At 36.4% G+C, this 27,587-nt stretch overlaps 1 protein-coding gene and 17 non-coding genes across 18 annotated transcripts in view; 1 reads left to right on the top strand and 17 right to left on the bottom strand.

Moving 5' to 3' along the window:
* The window catches only part of LOC142351599 (ATP-binding cassette sub-family C member 4-like), a 220,811-nt gene that overhangs the window by 144,122 nt on the left and 49,102 nt on the right, over window positions 1–27,587 (top strand). Inside the window, exon 7 of the mRNA XM_075403735.1 lies at window positions 1,023–1,216. Within this exon, the coding sequence (XP_075259850.1) occupies window positions 1,023–1,216 (194 nt within the window). The remainder of the gene's footprint in view (window positions 1–1,022; window positions 1,217–27,587) is intronic.
* Window positions 3,823–3,904, bottom strand: Trnas-uga (transfer RNA serine (anticodon UGA)). The gene has a single exon. It is a non-coding gene; the product is annotated as a tRNA-Ser (tRNA).
* Window positions 5,353–5,434, bottom strand: Trnas-cga (transfer RNA serine (anticodon CGA)). Its single transcript has one exon. It is a non-coding gene; the product is annotated as a tRNA-Ser (tRNA).
* Window positions 6,430–6,511, bottom strand: Trnal-caa (transfer RNA leucine (anticodon CAA)). The gene has a single exon. It is a non-coding gene; the product is annotated as a tRNA-Leu (tRNA).
* Window positions 13,709–13,798, bottom strand: Trnas-cga (transfer RNA serine (anticodon CGA)). The gene has a single exon. It is a non-coding gene; the product is annotated as a tRNA-Ser (tRNA).
* Trnas-cga (transfer RNA serine (anticodon CGA)) lies at window positions 14,929–15,010 on the bottom strand. The gene has a single exon. It is a non-coding gene; the product is annotated as a tRNA-Ser (tRNA).
* On the bottom strand, window positions 15,694–15,775 carry Trnal-caa (transfer RNA leucine (anticodon CAA)). Its single transcript has one exon. It is a non-coding gene; the product is annotated as a tRNA-Leu (tRNA).
* Window positions 16,455–16,536, bottom strand: Trnas-cga (transfer RNA serine (anticodon CGA)). The gene has a single exon. It is a non-coding gene; the product is annotated as a tRNA-Ser (tRNA).
* On the bottom strand, window positions 17,244–17,325 carry Trnas-cga (transfer RNA serine (anticodon CGA)). Its single transcript has one exon. It is a non-coding gene; the product is annotated as a tRNA-Ser (tRNA).
* Window positions 21,627–21,708, bottom strand: Trnas-cga (transfer RNA serine (anticodon CGA)). Its single transcript has one exon. It is a non-coding gene; the product is annotated as a tRNA-Ser (tRNA).
* Trnas-cga (transfer RNA serine (anticodon CGA)) lies at window positions 22,607–22,688 on the bottom strand. Its single transcript has one exon. It is a non-coding gene; the product is annotated as a tRNA-Ser (tRNA).
* On the bottom strand, window positions 23,498–23,579 carry Trnas-cga (transfer RNA serine (anticodon CGA)). Its single transcript has one exon. It is a non-coding gene; the product is annotated as a tRNA-Ser (tRNA).
* Window positions 24,027–24,108, bottom strand: Trnas-cga (transfer RNA serine (anticodon CGA)). The gene has a single exon. It is a non-coding gene; the product is annotated as a tRNA-Ser (tRNA).
* On the bottom strand, window positions 25,007–25,088 carry Trnas-cga (transfer RNA serine (anticodon CGA)). Its single transcript has one exon. It is a non-coding gene; the product is annotated as a tRNA-Ser (tRNA).
* Window positions 25,534–25,615, bottom strand: Trnas-cga (transfer RNA serine (anticodon CGA)). Its single transcript has one exon. It is a non-coding gene; the product is annotated as a tRNA-Ser (tRNA).
* Trnas-cga (transfer RNA serine (anticodon CGA)) lies at window positions 26,061–26,142 on the bottom strand. The gene has a single exon. It is a non-coding gene; the product is annotated as a tRNA-Ser (tRNA).
* On the bottom strand, window positions 26,588–26,669 carry Trnas-cga (transfer RNA serine (anticodon CGA)). Its single transcript has one exon. It is a non-coding gene; the product is annotated as a tRNA-Ser (tRNA).
* Trnas-cga (transfer RNA serine (anticodon CGA)) lies at window positions 27,115–27,196 on the bottom strand. The gene has a single exon. It is a non-coding gene; the product is annotated as a tRNA-Ser (tRNA).

Raw genomic sequence — 27,587 nt, 5'->3', positions numbered from 1 at the left:
CTAATCAGTTTTTGTATTTTTTTTCTGTTTTCAATCCTGTTTGAGGTCATGGGAATCAATGGCGGCTGTTTCCGGCAATCTCCTGTTTTTTTCTTCAATTGGATTACATTAATAGTCTTGACCACAATAATAACTACATCAAAAGCCCGATTTATATTTTTTAAAGTTACTATGGTCAACAAAGATAAGTTTAATAAACTACACTGACAGCAATTAAGAACTCGGGTGCTAAAATCCACATTGACTTAAATTGACTTATAAGGTCGCAACTACAGAACCTGGTAATATAATTCAAATTTTGAATCGAATCAGGAAGAATTAGTATTCCAGAAAACTACATGAATTCAACACCAGCTGCTGAATAAGTCGTTAATCGTTTTCTTAAAGTAGTTGTACGTTTCGGTCCCATCGCTTCTAATTATTTGGCCAGAAAAGAGAGCTCTGTTTTAGGAAAACAAAAATATTTCATTTCGAAACATAATTTCTTTTCGAAAAGGGCAAATTCTAAGGAAGATGTATTAGTTTCGGTAATATGCTCCAACATAACTTCTCCATGATCAAAAAATCTCAATTTAGTGATTTCTCATGTTAATGGAATTGAAATAGAAGTGTAGCTTTTTCCTTTTCTTCCAGTTTTATGAAGTCCTTACGGTTTGAATACATAAGCAATAGATTTTTTGACTGTTTTTTGTTTTTTTTGTGCTTGGATCTGTGAGTATAGTGACACATTTTAGAGCACTAATAAATACAGAAGAGTTGATTACGTAATGATGGCTGATTTTTTAAAAGAAATTATTAGCACTCTTTAGTTTTGAGTTAATTTCCAAAAGTTATCGGCCTTTTCCATCCTGAACGGAGTTCCGTGATCATTTTTTTCCGCAAAATCAGTCTGAATTTAATTTATCTGTTAACAACCGGATGAAATTCATTCCTTTTGCTCAACTGAACCCGCTTTCAGCCGAATTTACCGATGAGAGTAAAACTTTCCAGCGCAAATAGAAATTGTTAGTGTTTGTTTCCAGCGAGGAGTCCAGTGTTTAGTCACGTGACTGTGACACTTAGCAGTCTGTGTTCTATTCACGCCTACAAACAGGAACAGTACATGTCGGATGAGTTTGACAGACTTATGGACATCCACACTGGTTACTGGTTCCTGTTCATAGCTGCCAGCAGGTGGTTGGGGGTGTTGATTGACCTCATCATGGCGTCTTTCCAGGTAAGATGTGATTTGGATGTTAAGGAAATTTTGCCGACCTTTTTTTGTTGTTTTGTTTGATTTGAGTGTCGTCAATTCGTATCCGGTCACCGTACGATTCGTAAACCTAGAAATTTTTTGGCTTATAACAACCTAATTTGACGCATTAAATTACTATCCTTACCTAAAATTAGTTTAGCTTGAGTTTTTGAGCATTTTGACACATATTGGTAATGCTTTTTAATAGCCGCCGTCAGCCTCTCAAACGGCTTTTATTTAGGCGCGCTCCTTTTTTACATTCAAAGGCTTTAATAATTCAAGAATTATTTTAAGAATTTGAATTGTATTGGGGCGCTGTCTTTTTTTTAAGATGTGTTCACACATTTTCATGATGTTTGAATTCAAATTGGAGTAGTGATTTTTGTTACGCCATAAAATGAAAAACCCATTATTTGCCGTTTGTGAATTTATTTCCCATGTTTTTATTTCCTCTTGAACTAAGTCTGCGGTAATAATTGTTAATGTATTCTTTTTTGAAAAATTTTGGGCGCTTCCGTTCTAAAACTTTTCAGTTTTGGAGTGCGAGGCCTACTATTTTTTGCCGTTCACTCGTTTTAAAAAGCCTTTCCGTGCTATTTTTTCTCCGTGTCCTTCATTAAAGCACCACCTATTTTTCCGGTCTTCAACTAAAAGTAAAACTACCGCAGTCAGCAAGATACAAACCCGAGCAAAAAGACCCCATTTGATTTCTAGTCTGACGCCTTAACCACTCGGCCATTACTGCTATCGCGAAACAGATATTTGCAACAGAAAGCGTGGATTCTTCAGGAAAATGGTGGCTTTTAGCTTGACTTTTTATGATTTCAGCATTTCATGTTTAGTGATCATATGTATTACTAGTGTTGCTGGTTTTACAACAAGGCTAAAATCAGAAAACGGAAAAGTGACTGAATTTCAAAAGCGAACGGGTGCTTTTCGATGCTTTATCAACTTCGGGCTTATGAATGTATAAGTCGATCAGCTATCGGTTTATGCGAGAAACTTTGTGGGCCGCATTGTTGAACTGTCATTCTTATGTGGTTTAATCCTTTAAAAGAGGCTGTCTGTAAGGTCAAGTAGATTAGGTTGAACAATTTTTCGTTCAAGTCAAGAGAAATAATCATGGGCCTTGATTATTGAGCGGGGAATCTTAATGTTATCGTTTGCTGAAAACGTAGTGAGTGCAAATCACAAAAACTTTTTGGAGCTTTTTTGACACCATACTTGAAGACCTTGTTAACTTTTTGCCAACAAACATGAGTGACCTTTCACATCGTAGCATATTGACCAGTTTAATTGGCAAACATTAGGTTGCTTGCCGACGGAGTCTCCTGGTTCTTTCACTTCTTTCCCTATTTTTTGTAACTGATTCATTTGATGAGAGAGAAAAGATCATCTTTTTGTGATAGCAAATGCTACAGCAGTTCATTGAGAAGCGTCAGCTAAGAAATTAATACGTATAATGTATTTGATATTAATCAACCATGGACCGTGTGAGCATGTTTTTGGGCAATCAAAAATTGTTTTCGCAGTCAGCAGGATTTGAGCCTTTGGGGGTAGAACCCATCTGATTTCGAGTCAGACGCTCTAAGCTCTCGTCCATAACTCCGTGATAAATAAATCTATGTGTATCACTTTGTTGACTTTTAGAAAGCTGACTTGATGCAAAAAGCAAAGAGTTTTTTCAATAGCCGCCCTCATCTTCTCAGCTGGCTATTATAGCGCTCCTGTTTTTTTTATTCGTCGAACTTTTTTTCGCTTTACCATTTTGCCGCTTTTTCAGCATTTTGCGTGAAATCTTTTTGACTTCTCTAGGCTAGTTTCTCTCTTCTCTCATTCTGCTAAAAGTGAAATTGAACATCAGTTGCTCAGCAAAGCAATTCAAAATTAACAGAATCAGAATAAAAAATTGAAGTCAGAAATAGAAACGGGATAAACCCATAAAGCCCAATTTTAGATGCCCGCTATTTGAACGTCGTTCCTATAGGTCTTAGTTACCATCTCTTATGCTTATTGTTATTGATAGTAGCCCATGTAGCCTCTCTCCAAGAAACAGAAATATGTTCAACTACGAAATGCCATCAAAATAAATCCGACTTAAAAAATGTTTTTGTACAAATTTTTTTTGATATCTTCTATTCTTTCAATCCCAATCATGCATATTGGAATCAACGGCGGCTATTTTCAGGGCAATCTGCCGGGTATGTTTTTCTTTTCAATTATTCACCGCCAAACATGAGTAAACTTTTCACAACTTTTTAGTGAGACGCCTTAACCACTCCGGCATTACTGCTCGTTCATTAGAAAACCGTAATGAGCGCAAATCACAAAATGTTTTGGGGCTTTTTTGGCGTCATACTTGCAGATTTAGTTAGCAAACAATTGGTCTCTTGGCAGCTGATTCTTATAGTTCTTTTCACTTCATGCCCCTATCTTTTAAAACCGATTCACGTGATGTTCAAGTGTTCGTTTGTTCACACACCCCACAGTATTTGAATAAAAGGCGTAAGCTACGAAGTTAATTTAAATTTGATTTTAACCAAGCAGGGGCCGTGCCAGAATCTTTGTGGGCAATCAAAACTTGTGATCGCAGCCAGCAGGATTCGAACCTGCTCGGTTAGAAACCCTCTGATTTCAAGTCAGACGCTTTAACCCTTCGGCCATGACTGCGTGATAGTTTACTCAATATCTGTTACTTCGTTGATTTTTACAAGGCTGATTTGATGAAGTGTAGATTTTTTCTTTTCCAGTTGCGGTTTGTTCTTTTCAGTTGCTACAAGAGTGAGATGCAGAACCTAGATTATGTTTGGAAGGCTTGGATCTAAAGAAAACTGGCGTAGATTTTTTATGAATTTTGTTAGCTTCATCAATTTTTTTGGCGTAATTCAAACCTTGCGATTTGAACCCATCATTAGGTGATTATTCACGCAGTGTACTAATAATCGCCCTTTGCAAATGTTTCTGTGTTTCCTGCGAACCTCAGAAGATGATTTCAGTATTTCGTTTTTAGTGACCAAAAAGTATTGCTAGTGCTGCTGGTTTTTACAACAATGTTAAAATCAGAATCCAGAAAAGTGGCTGAATTTCAAACCGAGTGGGTGCTTTTGATTTCAGATGCTTTAGCAACACCGGACAAGACTGTATGAGTCAATCAGCTCTCTGTTTATTTGGAAAATTTTGTGGGCTGCTCTGTTGAACTGCCATTCTTAAGTGGTTTATTTCTTTAAAACAGTCTGTGGGTAAGTCTTGTAGAATATGAAGTACCCTTTTTTGTTCAAGTCAGGTTACAGCGGGGCATCTCAATATTAGCGTTTATTGAAATCGTAATGTGTGCAAATCACAAAAATTTTTTGCGGCCTTTTTTACGCCGTACTTGCAGATTTCGATAATTATTCACTGCCAAATATGAGTAAACTTTTCACACCGAAGTTTAATGACCAGTTTAGTGAGCAAAGAATATGTAGCTTGGCAGCTGATTTTAATAGTTCTTTCACTTCATGCCCTAATCTTTTATAGCTGATTCATGTGATGAAAAGGACATGTTCAAGTGTTTGTTTTTTACAAAGGCTAATGCAGTTGAATAAAAAGCTTAAGCTAAGAGTTTAATACGTATTTGATGTTGATTAACCATGGACAGTGTAAGAATTGTTTTGGGCAAGCAGATATTTTGCTTGCAGTCGGCAGGATTCGAACCTGAGTGGGTAGTATGTGTCTTTCTCGAAAACTCTGCACTTGATTATTCAGCGGGGCATTTTAATTTTATCATTTGTTCAAACCGTAATGAGTGCGAATCACAAAATTTTTTGGGGCACTTTTGACACCATACCTGCAGATTTCTCTAAAGCTTGTCACCGCCAAAACTGAGTGAACTTATCACATCGAAGTGTAATGATCAGTTTTGTGAGCAAACAATAGGTCGCTTGGCAGCTGACTCTAATAGTTCTTTTCACTTCATGCCCTAATCTAACTGATTCATTTAATGAAAGAGACTTTCTCAAGTGTTTGTTTGTTCAAACGCTAAATTTTTGAGTAATAGGCGTAAGCTAAGAAAATAATACGTATTTGATTTTAACCAGACAAGGGCCATGTATATTTTTTGGGCTATCAAAAATTGTGCTCGCAGTCCGCAGGATTCGAACCTGCGCGGGTAGAAGCCATCTATTTTCGAGTCAGACGCCTTAACCACTCGGCCATGACTGCGTGATAGGTGAATCAATGTGTGTTACTCTGTTGATTTTTAGAAGGTTGATTTGATGAAGTGTAGATTTTTGTCTTTTCCAGTTGCGGTTTGTTCTTTTCAGTTGCTACAAAAGTGAGATGAAGTACCTAGATTGTGTTTGGAAGGCTTGGATGCTAGAAGAAATTGGCGTAGAATTTTTAAGAATTTTGTTAGCGTCATCTAATTTTTTGGCGTAATTCAAACCTTGCGATTTGAACTCATCATTAGGCGACTATTCACACAGTGTCCTAATAATCTCCCTTTGCAAATGTTTCTGTGTTTCCTGCGAACCTCAGAAGATGACTTCAGTATTTTGTTTTTAGGGATCAGAATGTATTGCTAGTGCTGCTGGTTTTTACAACAATGTTAAATTCAGAATCCAGAGATGTGGCTGAATTTCAAACCCGAGTGGGTGCTTTTGATTTTAGATGCTTTAGCAACTCCGGACAAGACTGTATGTGTCAATCAGCTATCGGTTTATTTGAAAAAAATTTTGTGGGCTGCCTTGTTGAACTGCCATTCTTAAGTGGTTTAATTTTTTAAAACAGTCTGTGGGCAAGTCTTGTAGATTATGAAGTACCCTTTTTTGTTCAAGTCAGGTGAAATAATTACAGCGGGACATCTCAATATTAGCGTTTATTGAAATCGTAATGAGTGCAGTTCACCAAAGTTTTTTTGCGGCCTTTTTTACGCTGTACTTGCAGATTTCGATAATTATTCACTGCCAAACATGAGTAAACTTTTCACACCGAAGTTTAATGACCAATTTAGTGAGCAAACTGATGCTAATAGTTCTTTTCATTTCATGCTCTAATCTAACTGATTCATTTAATGAAAGAGACATTCTCAAGTGTTTGTTTGTTTGTTCAAACGCTAAATTTTTGAATAATAGACGTAAGCTGAGAAGTTAATACGTATTTGATTTTAACCAAGCAAGGGCCGTGCCATAATTTTTTTGGGCAACAAAAATTGTGCTCGCAGTCAGCAGGATTCGAACCTGCGCGGGAAGAACCCTTCTGAGTTTGAGTCAGACGCCCTAACCACTCGTCCATGACTTCGTGATAGGTTAATCAATGTATGTTACTCTGTTGATTTTTCGAAGGCTGAATTGATGAAGTGTAGAATTTGTTCTTTTTCAGTTCCGGTTTGTTCTTTTCTAGTTGCTACAAGAATTTACCGCAGAACCTAGATTGTGTTTGGAAGGCTTGGATGCTAGAAAAAACTGGCGTATATTTTTTTTAAATTTTGTTAGCCTCATCTAATTTTTTTTAGAATAATTCAAACTTTGCGATTTGAACTCATCATTAGGTGCCTGTTCAAGCAGTGTCTTGATAATTGTCGTTTTCGAATATTTTTTGTTACCTGCGAACCTGAAGAAGATGAACTATATAACTCCCATGTTCTTATTGTCTGTTGATCTAAGTCTGATGAATGGATAGTGAATGTATGTTTCTTTCTCGAAAAAGTTTCGTTGCTTTTGTTATAAAGTTTTCAATTTTGGAGTTTTCACATCGAAGTTTAATGACCAGTTTCGTGAATAAACAATACTAGCAGGCCCGCAAAAGTATAACAAGATCAATTGAAAAATAGAAGTTTTAAAATTCATTTTTTTCTACTACCTCGGGCTGGAACACATGACCCTCGTTTAACAGCCATAGGTATTACGTTCCGTTACCGATGTGTTTGGTTTAGTATAATACCTCCAAGTCCCAGCAATTTTGTGTTCAACTTTTTTCGGCTTTGCTGACCCTTACAATTAGGGCGCGCTAAGACTTGTACAGATAACGAAATTCTACATGGTGTCATAGCCTAACGCATTTAATACGTTAGGCTGCATTTTTAAGGAGCGTAAAAAAGAGAAGAAACAAAATATGGAGGGAGAGAAAACAGAAAAAAAAGAAAGACAGAAAGGAATTAATAAAAGAAAGAAACGAAAGGGCGAAACGAGACAGAAGACAAAGAAAAGACAGAAAAAAGAAAAAGAGCAGCAAAACAGAACAGAAGAAAAACAGAGAAAAGAAAGACAGAAAAGACAAAAGAAAGAGAAAAAAGACAAAAAAGAAAGGAAGAGAAAGAGAGAAAAGCAAGATAAAACGAGAGAAAAAATGACCGAAAAAAAGACAAAATAGAGAGAAAAGATGGGTGGACGAAAGAGGAAAAAGTCAAAAAAGACAAATAAAACAGAGAAAGAAAAACAAACGAAAAAAAGAGCAAGAGAGAAATGAGGGAAAAAAGGACAGAAAAGAAAGAGAAAAGAAAGACAAACAAAAGAGAAAATAAATCGAGAAACCAAAGACAGAAAAGAAAGAGACAAAAGACAGAAAAGCAAGAAAAGAGAAAAGCAAGAGAGAAGTAAAAGAGAAAAACAGGTGTGAGAGAGAGAGAAAAGGCGAAAGGAGAGAAAGCAGAGAAAGAGGGAGCAGAAAGAAACAAATGAGAAAAGAAAGGAAAAAAGAACAGAAAGGAAAGAGTTAAAAGAAAGAGAGAAAGGAGACAGAATTGAAAGACAGGAAAGAGAAACGCAAGATTAAAGAAAAAGAAATCAAGAGAGAAAACAAAGACAGAACAAACACAAAAGAGCGGTAGAAAAAAGAAAAACAGAAAGGAAAGAGAAAAGAACGAGAAAACAAAGAGAAACGAGAGGAACGAAAGAGAAAACGAATGAAAACAAATGAAGGCAGGAAAAAACAGAAAAAAAGCAGACAAAAGCAATAGCGAAAAGAGAGAAATGAAATCCAGAAAAGAAAAAGGAAAACGACAGAAAGCAAAAAAGAGAGAAGCAGAAACAACAGAGAAAAAAAGAACGAGAGAGACCGAAAAGAAAAACAAAAAACGAAAAGAGACAAAAGACAGAAAAGCAAGAAAAGAGAAAAGCAAGAAAGAAGTAAAAGAGAAAAACAGGCGAGAGAGAGAGAGACAAAAGGCGAAAGGAGAGAAAGCACAGAAAGAGGGAGCAGAAAGAAACAAATGAAAAAAGAAAGGAAAAAAGAACAGAAAAGAGAGTTAAAAGAAAGAGAGAAAAGAGACAGAACTGAAAGACAGGAAAGAGAAACGCAAGATAAAAGAAAAAGAAATCAAGAGAGAAAACAAAGACAGACAAACGCAAAAGAGCGGTAGAAAAAAGAAAAACAGAAAGGAACGAGAAAAGAACGAGAAAATAAAGAGAAACGAGAGGAACGAAAGAGAAAACTAATGAAAACAAAGAAGGCAGGAAAAACAGAAAAGTACAGACAAAAGCAATAGCGAAAAGAGAGAAATGAAATACAGAAAAGAAAACGGAAAACGACAGAAAGCAAAAAAGAGAGAAGCAGAAAGAACAGAGAAAAAAAGAGAACGAGAGAGACAGAAAAGAAAAACAAAAAACGAAAAGAGGCAAAAAATACAATCAGAAAGAAATGAGAGAAAAGAAAAACCAAAGACAAAAAATACAGAGAAAAGCAAGAGAAAAGATAGACAGAAAAGTGAGTGAGACAATAAAGAGAGAAGCTAAACAGGAACAAAAGAGAGAAAGGATGAGAGAAAAGGCAGAAAACAACAGAAGAGAGAAAACAAAGAGAAAAGAAAAGCAGAGAAGAAAGAGTACAGTAAGACAAAAAGAAATAGAAAGAAAAGAGGAAAGAACGACAAGCGAGGAACGAAAAAGAGAGGAACGAAAAAGAGAGGAACGAAAAAGAGAAAAACCATTAAGAAACTAAAAGGAGAAAAGAAGGAATAAAAAAGAGAAAAGAAACGTAGACAAGTACAGGAAAAAAGCAGAACGACAGAAAAGAGAGAGAAAAGCCAAAGAAAAGGAGAGATAAAGAAAGGAAAAAAGAAAGAGAAAAGAAAGTGAAAGGAAAGATAAAAAGAAGAAGAGACAGAGAAAAAGAAATATAACCAAAAACAAAACAAATGAAGAAAATAAAAAGAAAAAGAAGGAGCAAAGAAAGAAAGAAACGGAAGAGAAAAGATCTTCCTTCGAAAGTAAAAAAGAAAAATAGACCAAATTCTACACAACCTAACTTTTGAAAAAACACTGGCAACAAAAGATTTAGTTAATTAAACTTCAGTTGTTCAAAACTTTTACGAGAATGCGATCAAGCAAAACTGAAAACAAAAGAAGCAAAAGATTGTTTAAAAATTGGTCACGCAAACATTCAGCGTAAAAAGTTCCGATTAAAAACGTCCGCGGCTATCCAGTCATTGACCTTTATTGCATTAATTACTTTTCGGTCAATGGTTTTTTGACAATGACAGCTTTTCGGTCAAAGGCAGCTTTTCCAAAAATGAACCATTTTTACATTCAATATTCAGTCATTGAACTTTACGGCATAGGTAACTTTTCGGTCATTTACTTTTTGGCAAGGTCAAGTTTTCGGTCATTGACCTTTTTCAAAATACATGAGAATCAAAAAGCTTTGATGTGTATTTAAGAGGCCTTAAAACATGTGAAGATTAGGAGCTTAAACATGGTGGTATAGGTATTCGAATTATTTTTAATATATAGATTGATAGAAGATAGATAGTGACAGGAGAAGGCATGGAACACAAAAAATTGTGAAAAAAGGAGGGAATTGGAGGCAGTGGAAACGGATGCGACGTTAATGGACAAAAATCCCGATAAATAAGCGGCTCATCTGTTTCTTAGCTCAACTCATTGCGCTTTTGCCTCTTAACTCACATACCCCGGTTCGAATCCGACTGTTGCCAGTCGCTTTTTGCCGAAAAGCATGTTTAGGGGCTGTTAAAACATGTAAAGATTAGGAGGTTAAACATGGTGCCTTTTATGTCGACACTGAATTAATATATAGAAGATATAGATATAGATATAGAGGACAGCTTTTCGGTCATAGGCAGCTTTTCGAACAATGAACCATTTTTACATTCAGTATTCAGTCATTGACCTTTACGGCATAGGTAACTTTTCAGTCATTTAATTTTTGGCAAGATCAAATTTTTGGTCGTTGACCTTTTTCAAAATACATGCGAATCAAAACGCTTTGATATGTATTTAAGAGGCCTTAAAACATGTGAAGCTTAGGAGCTTAAACATAAAGGTATAGGTATTCGAATTATTTTTATTATGTAGATTGATAGAAAATAGATAGTGACAGGAGAAAGGCATGGAGCACAAAAAATTGTGAAAAAAAGAGGGAATTGGAGAAAGTGGAAACGGATGCGACGTTAATCCCGATAAATACGCGGCTCATCTGTTTCTTAGCTCAACTCATTGCGCTTTTGCCTCTTAACTCACGGACCCCGGTTCGAATCTGACTGTCGCCAGTCGCTTTTTGCCGAAAAGCATGTTTAGGGGCTGTTAAAACATGTAAAGCTTAGGAGCTTAAACATGGTGCCTTTTATGTCGACTCTGAATTAATATATACTAGCAGGCCCGCAGAAGCATAACAAGATCATTTAAAGAATAGAAGTTTGGGCGTAGCACCTTGGGCTGGAACACATGCCCCTCGTTTAACAGCCATAGGTTTTACGTTACGTTACCGTTGTGTTTGGTTTAATATATTACCCCAAGTACCAGCAATTTTGTGTTCAATTTTTTTGGCTTTGCCAACTTGCATATTTAAGGAGCGCTAAGATTTGTACAGATAACGAACTTCTACATGGTCACCTACATAGCTATATTGGTTATGCGGCATGTTTCAGGAGCATTAAAAAAGAGAAAAGAAAAAAGATATGAAAGAAGGGAAAACAGAAAAAAAAGAAAGAAAAGAAAGACAGAAAAGAAGGAAACAAGAGCCAAAAGACAGGAAAAAGAACCGCAAAAGAACGACAGAACAAAAAGAGAAAAGCAAGCGAGAAAAAGTAAAAAAAAAGACAGAAAAAAGGACAACATAGTGAAAAGAAAAAGAAACGAAATAAAGCAAGAGAGAAAAAAGAAACGCAAGAGAACCGAGACAGAAGACAAAAGAGAGACAGAAAAAAGAAAGGGAAAAACAAAAAAACAGAAACGGAAGAGAAAACAAAGAGAAAAGATAGAGAAAAAAAGACAAAGGAAAGAAAAAAAACAAAAGGGACAGAAGACAAAAAGAAAGATAGAAAAAGAAAGAGAAAGAAGGCAGAAAAACAGAACAGAAAAAAGAGAAAAGAAGGAAAGAGAAAAAAGAAAGACAGAAAAGAGAAAGAACAAAAAGAGAAAAGAGACAGAAAGAAGCAGAGAAAAGTGAGAAAATCGTGAGAGAAAAGGAGAGAAAACGGAGAATAGCGAGAAAAGACCAAGAAGACAATTGATATAAAAAAGAGCAAGAAAAAAGAAAAGAAGTTGGGGAGAAAAGGAACAAAGAAAAGAATCGAACAAGAAAATAAATCGAGAAACGAAATAGAGAAAAGAGACAAAAGAGAGAAAATGAAAATTGAAAAGAAGAGAAAAGCAGGACAGAAGTAAGAGAGAACAGCCTAAGAGAAAGAGAAAAACAAGAAAGAAAGAAAGAGAAAAAAGACAGAAAAGAAAGGAGAGATAGAAAACAAAAACGAAAAGAGAAAAGAAAGGAAGAAAAAAGAACAGAAACGAAAGAGGTAAAAAAGTGAAAAGAAATAGAAAAGAAAGATAGGAGAGGAAAGCAGGAGACAGAAGAAAGAGAAAAGCAAGAGTGAAAACAAAACCACAAAACAAAGAGAACACGAGAAAACGAAAAAAGAGAAACGAAACAGAAAAAAGAAAGACAGAAAAAAGCAATTTTTAAAAGTGTAAATAAAAAAAAGAGAGGAAAAGACAGGAAAAATGAAAGAAGAAAGAGAGAAAAGAAAGACAGAAAAAAGGAAAAGCAAGAGAGAAATACAGAGGATGAAAAATAATAAACGAAAAAGCGAAACGAATGGGAGAAACTAAAAAAAGACAAGTGAGAGAGAAGGGAAAAGAAAGTGAAAAGCAAGAGAGAAAGGGGGAGAAAAATTGCAGAAAAGACAAGCAAAAACGACAAAAGATAAACAAAATCGAGAAAAACGAAAAGAAAGGCAGAAAAAAGAACAGAAGAAATACAGCCAAGAAGGACGAAAGAATGCGGAACAAGACAGGTAAAAAGGAAAAGACAGGAGAGAAAAGAAGGACAAAAAAGAAAAAGAAAAGCAGGATAGAAAAAAAAAACAAAAAAGGAAAGAGGAAAAAACAAAAAAGTGAAATAGAAGGGAGAAAGTAAAAACGTTACACAAAAGCTAGTCCCCGCCACATTACTATCTAGCTGATTTAAGTGGACTTTTTTGCATCTTCGATTTCATTTCCGTAATTGAGCTTAAATTAGGTATTCTTTATTCCGTCAATATGTGAGTAGAATCAGTACATGTCATTAAAAAAACTTTTGAGTAATGAATTTTTTGACTTTTTTATAAGCAGGTTTTCTGTCATTGACCAATTTTTGACACCGCAGTTTTTCAGTCGTTGATCTTTTTGGCACAGGCAACTTTTCGGTCAATGACCTATTTTACTTCCGCGGCTATTCAGTCATTGACCCCTATTGCATAGGTATCTTTCGATTGTTGACTTTTCGAAAATGAGCTTTTTGGTCATAGGCATTTTTCCGGTCAATGACCCATTTTTACATCCACTATTCAGCCATTGACCTTTACGGCTAATAGGTAACGTTTCGGTCATTAACTTTTTGGTAGGGACATGTTTTCGGTCATTGACCTTTTTCACAATACGTGCATACCGCTTTGCTAGAGGCCTTAAAACATGTGAAGATTAAGAGCCTAAACATGGAGGTATATATATTTGAATTACGTTTAGTATATAGATAGATATATAGAAAATAGTGTCAGGAGGAAAGAAATGGAGAACTAAAAAGTGTGAAAAAAAGAAGGCATTGGGAAAGTAGAAACAAATGCAACGTTAATGGACAAAAATACCGATTAATACGCGGCTCAACTGCTCCTTAGCTCAACTCATTGCGCTTCCGCTCCTCAACCCATAGACCCAGGTTCAAACCCGACTGTGGTCAGTCATTTTTTCAGAAAACCATGTTTAAGGGCCGCTAAAACACGCAGAGATAGGCGCTTAAACATGGTGTTCAGTGGCTCTCTGTCGACGTTGAATTAATATATAGATATAGATATATGTTGCTTGGCAGCTGATTCTAATAGTTCTTTCACTTCACGCCCTAATCTTTTATAACTGATTCATGTGATGAAAAAGACACGTTCAAGTGTTCGCTTGTTCAAACGCTACAGCTTTTGAATAAAAGGCGTAAGCAAAGAAGTTACTACAAATTTGATTTTAACCAAGCAAGGGCCGTGCCAGAATTTTTTGGGCAATCAAATGTTGTGAGCGCAGTCAGCAGGATTCGAACCTGCGTGGTTAGAAACCATCTGATTTCGAGTCAGACGCCTTAACCACTCGGCGAATGCTGCGTGATAGCTTACTCAATGTATGTTACTTTGTTGCGTTTTAGAAGGATTAATTGATAAAGTGTAGAAACGCGGTTACTTCTTTTCCAGTTGCTGCAAGAGTGAGATGTAAAACTTAGATTGTGTTTGGAATGCGTGGATGCTAGACAAAATTGGCGTAGATCTTTATGAATTTTGTTAGCGTCATCTAATTGTTTTGGAATAATTCAAACTTTGCGATTTGAACTCATCATTAGGTGACTATTCACGCAGTGTCTTAATAATTGACGTTTTTGAATATTTTTTGTTGTTTCCTCCGAACCTAAGAAGATGAACTATATAACCCCCATGGTCTTATTTTCTGTTGAACTAAGTCTGATGAATGGATTGTAAATGTATTTTCTTTCTCGAAGAAGTTTGGTTGCTTGTTATAAAGTTTTCAATTTTGGAGTTTTCACACCGATGTTTTATGTCCGGTTTAGTGAGCAAACAATATGTTGCTCAATAAGTTGCTTGGCAGCTGATTTTAATAGTTCTTCCACTTCATGCCCTAATCTTTTATAACTGATTCATGTGATGGAAAAGAATTGTTCAAGTGTTTGTTTTTTACAAAGGCTACTGCAGTTGAATAAAAAGCTTAAGCTGAGTGGTTGATACGTATTCGATGTTGATTAACCGTGGACCGCCTGAGAATTGTTTTGGGCAAGCAGACATTTTGCTCGCAATCAACAGGATTCGAACCTGAGCGGGTAGCATGCGTCTTTCTCTAAAAATCTGCACATAATTATTCAACGGGGCATTTTAATGTTATCATTTGTTCAAACGGTAATGAGCTCAAATCATAAAATTTTTTGGAGCACTTTTGACACCATACCTGCAGACTTCGATAACTTTTCACCGCCAAAAATGAGTGAACTCGAAGTGTAATGACCAGTTTTGTGAGCAAACAATAGGTCGCTGGCAGCTGATTCTAATATTTCTTTTCCCTTCATGCCCTAATCTTTTATAACTGATTCATGTGATGAAAAAGACACGTTCAAGTGTTTGTTTGTTCAAACGCTAAAGTTTTGAATCATAGGCGTAAGCTAAGAAAATAATACGTATTTGATTTTAACCAAGCAAGGGCCGTGTATAATTTTCTTGGGCTATCAAAAATTGTGCTCGCAGTCAGCAGGCTTCGAACCTGCGCGGGTAGAACCCATCTGATTTCGAGTCAGACGCCTTAACTACTCGGCCATGCCTGCGTGATAGTTTATTCAATGTATGTTACTTTGTTCATTTTTAGAAGGCTGAATTGATGAAGTGTAGAAACGCGGTTTTTTCCAGTTGCTACAAGAGTGAGATGTAAAACTTAGATTGTGTTTGGAATGCGTGGATGCTAGAAAAAACTGGCGTCGATTATTTATGAAATTTGTTGGCGTCATCTAATTTTTTTGGAATAATTTAAACTTTAAGATTTGAACTCATCATTAGGTGACTATTCACGCAGTGTCTTAATAATTGCCGTTTTCGAATATTTTTTTTTGTTTCCTGCAAACCTAAGAAGATGAACTGTATAACTTCCATGTTCTTTTTTTCTGTTGAACTAAGTCTGATGAATGGATTGTAAATGTATGTTTCTTTCTCGAAAAAGTTTGGTTGCTTTTGTTATAAAGTTTTCAATTTTGGAGCTTTCGGACCGAAGTTTAATGACCAGTTTAGTGAGCAGACAATATGTTGCTTGGCAGCTGATTTTAATAGTTCTTTCACTTCATGCACTAATCTTTTATAACTGATTTATGTGATGAAAAAGACATGTTCAAGTGTTTGTTTTTTACAAAGGCTACTGCAGTTGAATAAAAAGCTTAAGCTAAGAGGCTGATACGTATTTGATGTTGATTAACCATGCACCCTGTGAGAATTGTTTTGGGCAAGCAGATATTTTGCTCGCAGTCGGCAGGATTCGAACCTGCGCGGATAGAAACCATCTGATTTTGAGTCAGACGCATTAACCACTCGGCCATGACTGTGTGCTAGTTTACTCAAAGCATGTTAGTTTGTTGATTTTTAGAAGGCTGAATTGATGAAGTGTAGAAACGCGGTTTTTTTCCAGTTGCTAAAAGAGTGAGATGTAAAACTTAGATTGTGCCTGGAATGCGTAGATGCTAGAAAAAACTGGCGTAGATTGTTTATGAAATTTGTTATCGTCATCTAATTGTTTTGGAAAAAATCAAACTTTGCGATTTGAACTCATCATTAGGTGACTATTCACGCAGTGTCCTAATAATTGCTGTTTTCGAATATTTTTTGTTTCCTTCGAACCTGAGAAGATGAACTATATTACTTCCATGTTCTTATTTGCTGTTGAACTAAATCTGATGAATGGATTGTAAATGTATGTTTCTTTCTCAAAAAAGTTTAGTTGCTTTTGTTAAAAGTTTTCAATTTTGGAGCTTTCAGACCGAAGTTTAATGACCAGTTTAGTGAGCAAACAATATGTTGCTTGGCAGCTGATTTTAATAGTTCTTTCACTTCATGCACTAATCTTTTATAACTGATTTATGTGATGAAAAAGACATGTTCAAGTGTTTGTTTATACAAAGGCTACTGCAGTTGAATGAAAAGCTTAAGCTAAGAGGTTGATACGTATTTGATGTTGATTAACCATTGACCGTGTGAGAATTGTTTTGGGCAAGCAGATTTTTTGCTCGCATTCAGCAGGATTCGAACCTGCGCGAGTAGAACCCATCTGAATTCGAGTCAGACGCCTTAACCACTCGGCCATGACTGCGTGAAAGGTGAAGCAATGTATGTTACTCTGTTGTTGATTTTTACAAAGCTGATTCGATGAAGTGTAGATTTTTTTCTTTTCCAGTTGCGGTTTGTTATTTTCAGTTGCTACAAGAGTGAGATGCCGAACCTAGATTGTGCCTGGAATACGTAGATGCTAGAAAAACGTGGCGTAGATTGTTTATGAAATTTGTTAGCGTCATCTAATTGTTTTGGAATAATTCAAACTTTGCGATTTGAACTCATCATTAGGTGACTATTCACGCAGTGTCTTAATAATGGCCGTTTTCGAATATTTTTTTGTTTCCTTCGAACCGGAGAAGATGAACTATATAACTTCCATTCCATGTTTTTTGTTTTCTGTTGAACTAAGTCTGATGAATGGATTGTAAATGTACGTTTCTTTTTCGAAAAAGTTTGTTTGCTTTTGTTATAAAGTTTTCAATTTTGGAGCTTTCAGACCGAGTTAAATGACCAGTTTAGTGAGCAAACAATATGTCGCTTGGCAGCTGATTTTAATAGTTCTTTCACTTCATGCCCTAATCTTTTATAACTGATTCGTGTGATGAAAAAGACATGTTCAAGTGTTTTTTTATACAAAGGCTACTGCAGTTGAATAAAAAGCTTAAGCTAAGAAGTTGATACTTATTTGATGTTGATTAACCATGGACCGTGTGAGAATTGTTTCGGGCAAGCAGATATTTTGCTCGCATTCAGCAGGATTCCAACCTGCACGGGTAGAACCCATCTGATTTCGAGTCAGACTCCATAACCACTCGGCCATGACTGCGTGATAGGTGAATCAATGTATGTTACTCTGTTGTTGATTTTTACAAAGCTGATTTGATGAAGTGTAGATTTTTTTTCTTTTCCAATTGCGGTTTGTTCTTTTCAGTTGCTACAAGAGTGAGATGCAGAACCTAGATTGTGTTTGGAATGCTTGGATGCTAGAGGAAACTGGCGTAGATTTTTTAAGAATTTTGTTAGCGTCATCTATTTTTTTTGAACTCATCATTAGGTGACTATTCACGCATTGTCCTAATAATCGCCCTTTGCAAATGTTTCCGTGTTTCCTGCGAACCTCAGAAGATGATTTCAGTATTTTTTTAGTGATCAAAAAGTATTGCTCATGCTGCTGGTTTTTACAATAATTTTAAAATCAGAATCCAGAGAAGTGGCTGAATTTCAAACCCGAGTGGGTGCTTTTGATTTTAGATGCTTTAGCAACTCCGGACAAGACTGTATGAGTCAATCAGCTATCTGTTTATTTGAAAAAAAATTTGTGGGCTGCCTTGGTGAACTCCCATTCTTAAGTGGTTTAATTCTTTAAAACAGTCTGTGATTAAATCTTTTAGATTATGAAGTTTTTTTTGTTCAAGTCAGGTGAAATAATTACAGCGGGACATCTTAATATTAGCCTTTATTGAAACCGTAATGAGTGCATATCACAAAAATTTTTTGCGGCCTTTTTTACGCCCTACTCGCAGATTCCGATAACTATTCACTGCCAAACATGAGTAAACTTTTCACACCGAAGTTTAATGACCAGTTTAGTGAGCAAACAATATGTTTGGCAGCTGATTCTAATAGTTCTTTCACTTCAAGCCCTAATCTTTTATAACTGATTCATGTGATGAAAACGACATGTTTAAGTGTTTGTTTTTTACAAAGGCTACTGCAGTTGAATAAAAAGCTTAAGCTAAAAAAGAGGTTGATACGTATTTGATGCTGATTAACCATGGACCGTGTGAGAATTATTTTGGGTAAACAGATATTTTGCTCGCATTCAGCAGGATTCGAACCTGCGTAGGTAGAAACCATCTGATTTCGAGTCACACGCCTTAACCATTCGTCCATGACTGCGTGATAGGTGAAGCAATGTATGTTACTCTGTTGTTGATTTTTACAAGGCTGATTTGATGAAGTGTAGACTTTTTCTTTTCCTGTTGCGGTTTGTTCTTTTCACTTGCTACAAGAGTGAGATGCAGAACCTAGATTGTGTTTGGAAGGCTTGGATGCTAGAGGAAACTGGCGTTGATTTTTTTGAATTTTGTTAGCGTCATCTCATTTTTTGGAGTCATTCAAAACGTGCGATTTGAACTCATCATTAGGTGACTATTCACGCAGTGTCTTAAAAATTGCCGTTTGCGAATGTTTCTTTGTTTCCTGCGAACCTATATAACTCCCATTCTTATTCTCTGTTGAATTGAGTCTGATGAAAGGATTGTAAATGTGTCTTTCTTTCTCGAAAAATTTTGCTTGCTTTTGTTCTCAAGTTTTTTATTTTGGAGTTTCCGCAATCCAGATTGCCTAATCTTCCAACATAAATAGGGGCCATGATGTGAAAGGCCACCTCTGTTTTGGTCTTCAATTAAATGGAATTCTACCTCAGTCAGCAGGATTCGAACCCAGGCGTAAAGACCTCCATCTGCTTTCTAATTAGACGCCTTAACCAATCGCTCATTACAGCTCTTGGCAAAGAGATTTTTGCAACAGAAAAGTTGGGTTCTTCAGAAAAATGGTGGCTTTTAGCTTGACGACACTTTTTGATTTCTGCATTTCGTTTTTAGTGCTCAAATATATTACTAGCGCTGCTGATTTTACAACAATTTTATGACCAGAAACCAGAGAAGTGGCTGAATTTCAAACTCGAGTGGGTGCTTTTGATTTTGGAGGATTTAGAACTCTGGACAGGACTGTTTTAGTCAACCAGCTATCTGTTATTTAAACAATTTTTTGGGCTTCCTTGTTGAACTGCCATTCTTAAGTGGTTTAATTTTTTAAAACGTTCTGTGAGTTAAGTCTTGTAGATTATTAAGCACCCTTTTTTGTTCAGTTCAATTCAGGTGAAATAATTACTGGACTTGATTATTGAGCGGGGCATCTTAATATTATTGTTTGTTGAAACCGTAACGAGCGCAAATCAAAACTGTTGGTGTCTTTTTTGACACCATACGTGCTTTGCAGATTTCTACTTTTTCACCGCCTACACTGAGTAAACTTTTCACATCGAAGTTTAATGACCAGTTTAGTGAGCAAACAATAGTGCGCCTGGTAGTTGATTCTAATAGTTCTTTTCATTTCATGCACCAATCTTTTATAACTGATTCATTTGATGAAAAAGACACGTTCAAGTGTTCGTTTGTTCAAACGCTACAGCATTTGAATGAAATGCGGAAGCTAAGAAGTTAATACCTATTTGTTTTTAAACAAGCAAGGGCCGTGCCAGACTTTTTTGGTCAATCAAAATTTGCGATGGCAGTCCCCAGGATTCGAACCTGCGCTGGTTGACCTCACCTGATTTCGAGTCCGACGCCTTAACAACTCGGCCATGACTGCGTGATAGGTTAGTCAATGTATGTTACTTTGTTGCTTTTTAGAAGGCTGAATTGATGAATTGTAGAATTTGATCTTTTCAGGTTGCGGTTTGTTTTTTTCCCCAGTTGTTTTGTTGTTTTTTATAACAAAAGCAACCAAACTTTTTCGAGAATGAAACATACATTTACAATCCATTCATCAGACTTAGTTCAACAGACAATAAGAACATGGGAGTTACATAGTTCATCTTCTTAGGTTTGCAGGTAACAAAAAAGTATTCGAAAACGGCAATTATTAAGACACTGCTTGAATAGTCACCTAATGAGCGGTTCAAATCGCAAAGTTTGAAATATTCCAAAAAAATTAGATGACGCTAACAAAATTCAAAAAAATCTACGCCAGTTTCTTCTAGCATCCAAGCCTTCCAAACACAATCTAGAATCTGCATCTCACTCTTGTAGCAAACAAGAGTGAGATGCCGAACCTAGATTGTGTTTGGAAGGCTTGGATGCTAGAAGAAACTGGCGTAGATTTTTTTTTGGATTTTGTTAGCGTCATCTATTTTTTTTTGGCGTAATTCAAACCTTGCGATTTGAACTCATCATTAGGTGACTATTCACGCAGTGTCCTACAATGAACCTATATAACTCCCATTCTTATTTTCTGTTGAATTGAGTCTGATGAAAGGATTGTAAATGTGTCTTTCTTTCTCGAAAAAGTTTGCTTGCTTTTGTTCTCAAGTTTTTTATTTTGGAGTTTGCGCAATCCAGATTGCTTAATCCTCCAATATAAATAGGAGCCATAATGTGAAAGGCCTTCTACTCGTTGCCGTTCCTCGTTTTAAGAAATGTTTTTGTTTTTTTGTCTGTGTCTTTCTTTAAAGCACCACCTATATTTCTGGTCTTCAATTAAAAGTAAAACTTGCGCATTTAGCAGGATTCGATACCAGGCGGAACGACCCCCATCTGCTTTCTAGTCAGACGCCTTAACCACTCCGGCATTTCTGCTCGTTCCATAGACATTTTTGCAACAGAAAGCTTGGGTTCTTCAGGAAAATGGTGGCTTTTAGCTTGACGAGATTTTGATTTCAGCATTTCGTTTTTAGTGATCAATTGTTTTCCTAATGCTGCTGGTTTTACAACAATTTTAAAATTAGAAATCAGAGAAGTGGCTGAATTTCAATGCCAAGTGGGTGTTTTTGATTTTAGATGCTTTAGCAACTCCGGACAAGATTGTATGAGTCAATCAGCTATCTGTTTATTTGAAAAAATTTGTGGGCTGCCTTGTTGAACTCCCATTCTTAAGTGGTTTAATTCTCTAAAACAATCTGTGGGCAAGTCTTGTAGATTATGAAGTATCCTATTTTGTTCAAGTCAGCTGAAATAATTACAGCGGGGTCTCTTAATATTAGCCTTTATTGAAACCGTAATGAATGCAAATCACAAAAAATTTTTGTGGCCTTTTTTACCCCGTACTTGCAGATTCCGATAATTATTCACTGCCAAACATGAGTAAACTTTTCACACCGAAGTTTAATGACCAGTTTAGGGAGCAAACAATATGTTGTTTGGCAGCTGATTCTAATAGTTCTTTTCACTTCATGCCCTAATCTAACTGATTCATTTAATGAAAGAGACATGAAAGAGACATGTTCAAGTGTTTGTTCAAACGCTCGAGTTTTGAATAATAGGTGTAAGCTAAAAAGTTAATACGTATTTGATTTTAACAAAGCAAGGGCCGTGCCATAATTTTTTGGGCAACAAAAATTGTGCTCGCAGTCAGCAGGATTCGAACCTGCGGATGTAGAAACCATCTGATTTCGAGTCAGACGCTTTTACCACTCGGCCATGACTGCGTGCTAGGTGAATCAATGTATGTTACTCTGTTGTTGATTTTTACAAGGCTGATTTGATGAAGTGTAGACTTTTTCTTTTCCTGTTGCGGTTTGTTCTTTTCACTTGCTACAAGAGTGAGATGCAGAACCTAGATTGTGTTTGGAAGGCTTGGATGCTAGAGGAAACTGGCGTTGATTTTTTAAGAATTCTTATTTATTTATTAATTTGATTTTTCAAACAATATGTTGCTGAAAGTGTTGCTTGGCAGCTGATTTTAATAGTTCTTTCACTTCATGCCCTTATCTTTTATAATTGATTCATGTGATGAAAAAGACATGTTCAAGTGTTTGTTTTTTACAAAGGCTACTGCAGTTGAATAAAAAGCTTAAGCTAAGAGGTTGAAACGGATTTGATGTTGATTAACCATGGACCGCGTGAGAATTGTTTTGGGCAAGCAGACATTTTGCTCGCAGTCAGCAGGATTCGAACCTGAGCGGGTAGCATGCGTCTTTCTCGAAAAATCTGCACTTAATTATTCAGGGGGGCATTTTAATGTTATCATTTGTTCAAACGGTAATGAGCGCAAATCACAAAATTTTTAGGAGCACTTTTGACACCATACCTGCAGACTTCGATAACTTTTTGCCTCCAAAACTGAGTGAACTTTTCACATCGAAGTGTAATGACCAGTTTTGTGAGCAAACAATAGGTCGCTGGCAGCTGATTCTAATGGTTCTTTTCACTTCATGCCCCAATCTTTTATAAATGATTCATTTAATGAAAAAGACATGTTCAAGTGTTTGTTTGTTCAAACGCTCAAGTTTTGAATAATAGGTGTCAGCTAAGAAGTTAATACGTATTTGATTTTAACCAAGCAAGGGCCGTGACATAATTTTTTTGTGCAACAAAAATTTTGCTCGCAGTCAGCAGGATTCGAACCTGCGCGGGTAGAACACATCTGATTTCGAGTCAGACGCCTTAACCACTCGGCCATGACTGCGTGATAGGTGAATCAATGTATGTTACTCTGTTGTTGATTTTTACAAGGCTGATTTGATGAAGTGTAGATTTTTTCTTTTCCAATTGCGGCTTGCTCTTTTCAGTTGCTACAAGAGTGAGATGCAGAACCTAGATTGTGTTTGGAACGCTTGGATGCTAGAGGAAACTGGCGTAAATTTTTTAAGAATTCTTATTAATTTATTAATTTGATTTTTCAAACAATATGTTTTTTGTCTGTGTCTTTCTTTAAAGCACCACCTATATTTCTGGTCTTCAATTAAAAGTAAAACTTGCGCATTTAGCAGGAATCGAACCCAGGCGGAACGACCCCCATCTGCTTTCTAGTCAGACGCCTTAACCAATCTGTGGGCAAGTCTTGTAGATTATGAAGTATCCTTTTTTGTTCAAGTCAGCTGAAATAATTACAGCGGGGTCTCTTAATATTAGCCTTTATTGAAACCGTAATGAGTGCAAATCACAAAAAATTTTTGTGACCTTTTTTACACCGTACTTGCAGATTCCGATAATTATTCACTGCCAAACATGAGTAAACTTTTCACACCGAAGTTTAATGACCAGTTTAGTGAGCAAACAATATGTTGTTTGGCAGCTGATTCTAATAGTTCTTTTCACTTCATGCCCTAATCTAACTGATTCATTTAATGAAAGAGACATGAAAGAGACATGTTCAAGTGTTTGTTCAAACGCTCGAGTTTTGAATAATAGGTGTAAGCTAAGAAGTTAATACGTATTTGGTTTTAACCAAGCAAGGGCCGTGCCATAATTTTTTTGGGCAACAAAAATTGTGCTCGCAGTCAGCAGGATTCAAACCTGCGCGGGTAGAACCCATCTGATTTCGAGTCAGACGCCTTAACCACTCGGCCATGACTGCGTGCTAGGTAAATCAATGTATGTTACTCTGTTGTTGATTTTTACAAGGCTGATTTGATGAAGTGTAAATTTTTTCTTTTCCAGTTGCGGTTTGTTCTTTTCAGTTGCTACAAGAGTGAGATGCAGAACCTAGATTGTGTTTGGAAGGCTTGGATGCTAGAGGAAACTGGCGTAGATTTTTTAAGAATTCCTATTAATTTATTACTTTGATTTTTCAAACAATATGTTGCTCAATATGTTGCTGGGCAGCTGATTTTAATAGTTTTTTCACTTCATGCCCTAATCTTTTAGAACTGATTCAAGTGATGAAAAAGACACGTTCAAGTGTTTTTGTTTGTTCAAAAGCTAAGGTTTTGAATCATAGGCGTAAGCTAAGAAGTTAATACGTATTTGATTTTAACCAAGCAAGGGCCGTGCCATAATTTTTTTGGGCAACAAAAATTGTGCTCGCAGTCAGCAGGATTCGAAACTGCGCGGGTAGAACCCATCTGATTTCGAGTCAGACGCCTTAACCACTCGGCCATGACTGCGTGCTAGGTGAATCAATGTATGTTACTCTGTTGTTGATTTTTACAAGGCTGATTTGATGAAGTGTAGATTTTTTCTTTTCCAGTTGCGGTTTGTTCTTTTCAGTTGCTACAAGAGTGAGATGAAGAACCTAGATTGTGTTTGGAAGGCTTGGATGCTAGGGGAAACTGGCGTAGATTTTTTAAGAATTCTTATTTATTTATTAATTTGATTTTTCAAACAATATGTTGCTGAAAGTGTTGCTTGGCAGCTGATTTTAATAGTTCTTTCACTTCATGCTCTAATCTTTTATAATTGATTCATGTGATGAAAAAGACATGTTCAAGTGTTTGTTTTTTACAAAGGCTACTGCAGTTGAATAAAAAGCTTAAGCTAAGAGGTTGAAACGGATTTGATGTTGATTAACCATGGACCGCGTGAGAATTGTTTTGGGCAAGCAGACATTTTGCTCGCAGTCAGCAGGATTCGAACCTGAGCGGGTAGCATGCGTCTTTCTCGAAAAATCTGCACTTAATTATTCAGCGGGGCATTTTAATGTTATCATTTGTTCAAACGGTAATAAGCGCAAATCACAAAATTTTTAGGAGCACTTTTGACACCATACCTGCAGACTTCGATAACTTTTTGCCTCCAAAACTGAGTGAACTTTTCACATCGATGTGTAATGACCAGTTTTGTGAGCAAACAATAGGTCGCTGGCAGCTGATTCTAATAGTTCTTTTCACGTCATGCTCTAATCTTTTATAATTGATTCATTTAATGAAAGAGACATGTTCAAGTGTTTGTTTGTTCAAACGCTCAAGTTTTGAATAATAGGTGTCAGCTAAGAAGTTAATACGTATTTGATTTTAACCAAGCAAGGGCCGTGCCATAATTTTTTTGGGCAACAAAAATAGTGCTCGCAGTCAGCAGGATTCGAACCTGCGCGGGAAGAACCCATCTGATTTCGAGTCAGACGCCTTAACCACTCGGCCATGACTGCGTGATAGGTGAATCAATGTATGTTAGTCTGTTGTTTATTTTTACAAGGCTGATTTGATGAAGTGTAGATTTTTTCTTTTCCAGCTGCGACATATTCTTTTCAGTTGCTACAAGAGTGAGATGCAGAACCTAGATTGTGTTTTGAAGGCTTGGATGCCAGAGGAAACTGGCGTAAATTTTTTAAGAATTCTTATTAATTTATTAATTTGATTTTTCAAACAATATGTTGCTCAATATGGTGCTTGGCAGCTGATTTTAATAGTTCTTTCATTTCATGCCCTAATCTTTTCTAACTGATTCATGTGATGAAAAAGACACGTTCAAGTGTTTGTTTGTTCAAACGCTGAAGTTTTGAATCATAGGCGTAAGCTAAGAAGTTAATACGTATTTGATTTTAACCAAGCAAGGGCCGTGCCATAATTTTTTTGGGCAACAAAAATTGTGCTCGCAGTCAGCAGGATTCGAACCTGCGCGGGTAGAACCCATCTGATTTCGAGTCAGACGCCTTTACCACTCGGCCATGACTGCGTGCTAGGTGAATCAATGTATGTTACTCTGTTGTTGATTTTTACAAGGCTGATTTGATGAAGTGTAGATTTTTTCTTTTCCAGTTGCGGTTTGTTCTTTTCAGTTGCTACAAGATTGAGATGAAGAACCTAGATTGTGTTTGGAAGGCTTGGATGCTAGAGGAAACTGGCGTAGATTTTTTAAGAATTCTTATTTATTTATTAATTTGATTTTTCAAACAATATGTTGCTGAAAGTGTTGCTTGGCAGCTGATTTTAATAGTTCTTTCACTTCATGCTCTAATCTTTTATAATTGATTCATTTAATGAAAGAGACATGTTCAAGTGTTTGTTTGTTCAAACGCTCAAGTTTTGAATAATAGGTGTCAGCTAAGAAGTTAATACGTATTTGATTTTAACCAAGCAAGGGCCGTGCCATAATTTTTTTGGGCAACAAAAATTGTGCTCGCAGTCAGCAGGATTCGAACCTGCGCGGGTAGAACTCATCTGATTTCGAGTCAGACGCCTTAACCACTCGGCCATGACTGCGTGATAGGTGAATCAATGTATGTTAGTCTGTTGTTGATTTTTACAAGGCTGATTTGATGAAGTGTAGATTTTTTCTTTTGCAGCTGCGACTTATTCTTTTCAGTTGCTACAAGAGTGAGATGCAGAACCTAGATTGTGTTTGGAAGGCTTGGATGCCAGAGGAAACTGGCGTAAATTTTTTAAGAATTCTTATTAATTTATTAATTTGATTTTTCAAACAATATGTTGCTCAATATGGTGCTTGGCAGCTGATTTTAATAGTTCTTTCATTTCATGCCCTAATCTTTTATAACTGATTCATGTGATGAAAAAGACACGTTCAAGTGTTTGTTTGTTCAAACGCTGAAGTTTTGAATCATAGGCGTAAGCTAAGAAGTTAATACGTATTTGATTTTAACCAAGCAAGGGCCGTGCCATAATTTTTTTGGGCAACAAAAATTGTGCTCGCAGTCAGCAGGATTCGAACCTGCGCGGGTAGAACCCATCTGATTTCGAGTCAGACGCCTTAACCACTCGGCCATGACTGCGTGCTAGGTGAATCAATGTATGTTACTCTGTTGTTGATTTTTACAAGGCTGATTTGATGAAGTGTAGATTTTTTCTTTTCCAGTTGCGGTTTGTTCTTTTCAGTTGCTACAAGAGTGAGATGCAGAACCTAGATTGTGTTTGGTAGGCTTGGATGCTAGAGGAAACTGGCGTAGATTTTTTAAGAATTCTTATTAATTTATTAATTTGATTTTTCAAACAATATGTTGCTCAATATGTTGCTTGGCAGCTGATTTTAATAGTTCTTTCATTTCATGCCCTAATCTTTTATAACTGATTCATGTGATGAAAAAGACACGTTCAAGTGTTTGTTTGTTCAAACGCTAAAGTTTTGAATCATAGGCGTAAGCTAAGGAGTTAATACGTATTTGATTTTAACCAAGCAAGGGCCGTGCCATAATTTTATTGGGCAACAAAAATTGTGCTCGCAGTCAGCAGGATTCGAACCTGCGCGGGTAGAACCCATCTGATTTCGAGTCAGACGCCTTAACCACTCGGCCATGACTGTGTGATAGGTGAATCAATGTATGTTACTCTGTTGTTGATTTTTACAAGGCTGATTTGATGAAGTGTAGATTTTTTCTTTTCCAGTTGCGGTTTGTTCTTTCCAGTTGCTACAAGAGTGAGATGCAGAACCTAGATTGTGTTTGGAAGGCTTGGATGCTAGAGGAAACGGGCGTAGATTTTTTAAGAGTTCTTATTTATTTATTAATTTGATTTTTCAAACAATATGTTGCTCAATATGTTGCTTGGCAGCTGATTTTAATAGTTCTTTCACTTCATGCCCTAATCTTTTATAACTGATTCATGTGATGAAAAAGACATGTTCAAGTGTTTGTTTTTTACAAAGGCTACTGCAGTGGAATAACAATCTTAAGCTAAGAGGTTGAAACGTATTT

Source organism: Convolutriloba macropyga, chromosome 13 (genome assembly GCF_964194025.1).
Source record: "Convolutriloba macropyga chromosome 13, txConMacr16.3, whole genome shotgun sequence".
Classification (NCBI taxonomy): Eukaryota; Metazoa; Xenacoelomorpha; order Acoela; family Convolutidae; genus Convolutriloba; species Convolutriloba macropyga.
This window is presented reverse-complemented; position numbering and strand designations above follow the sequence as displayed.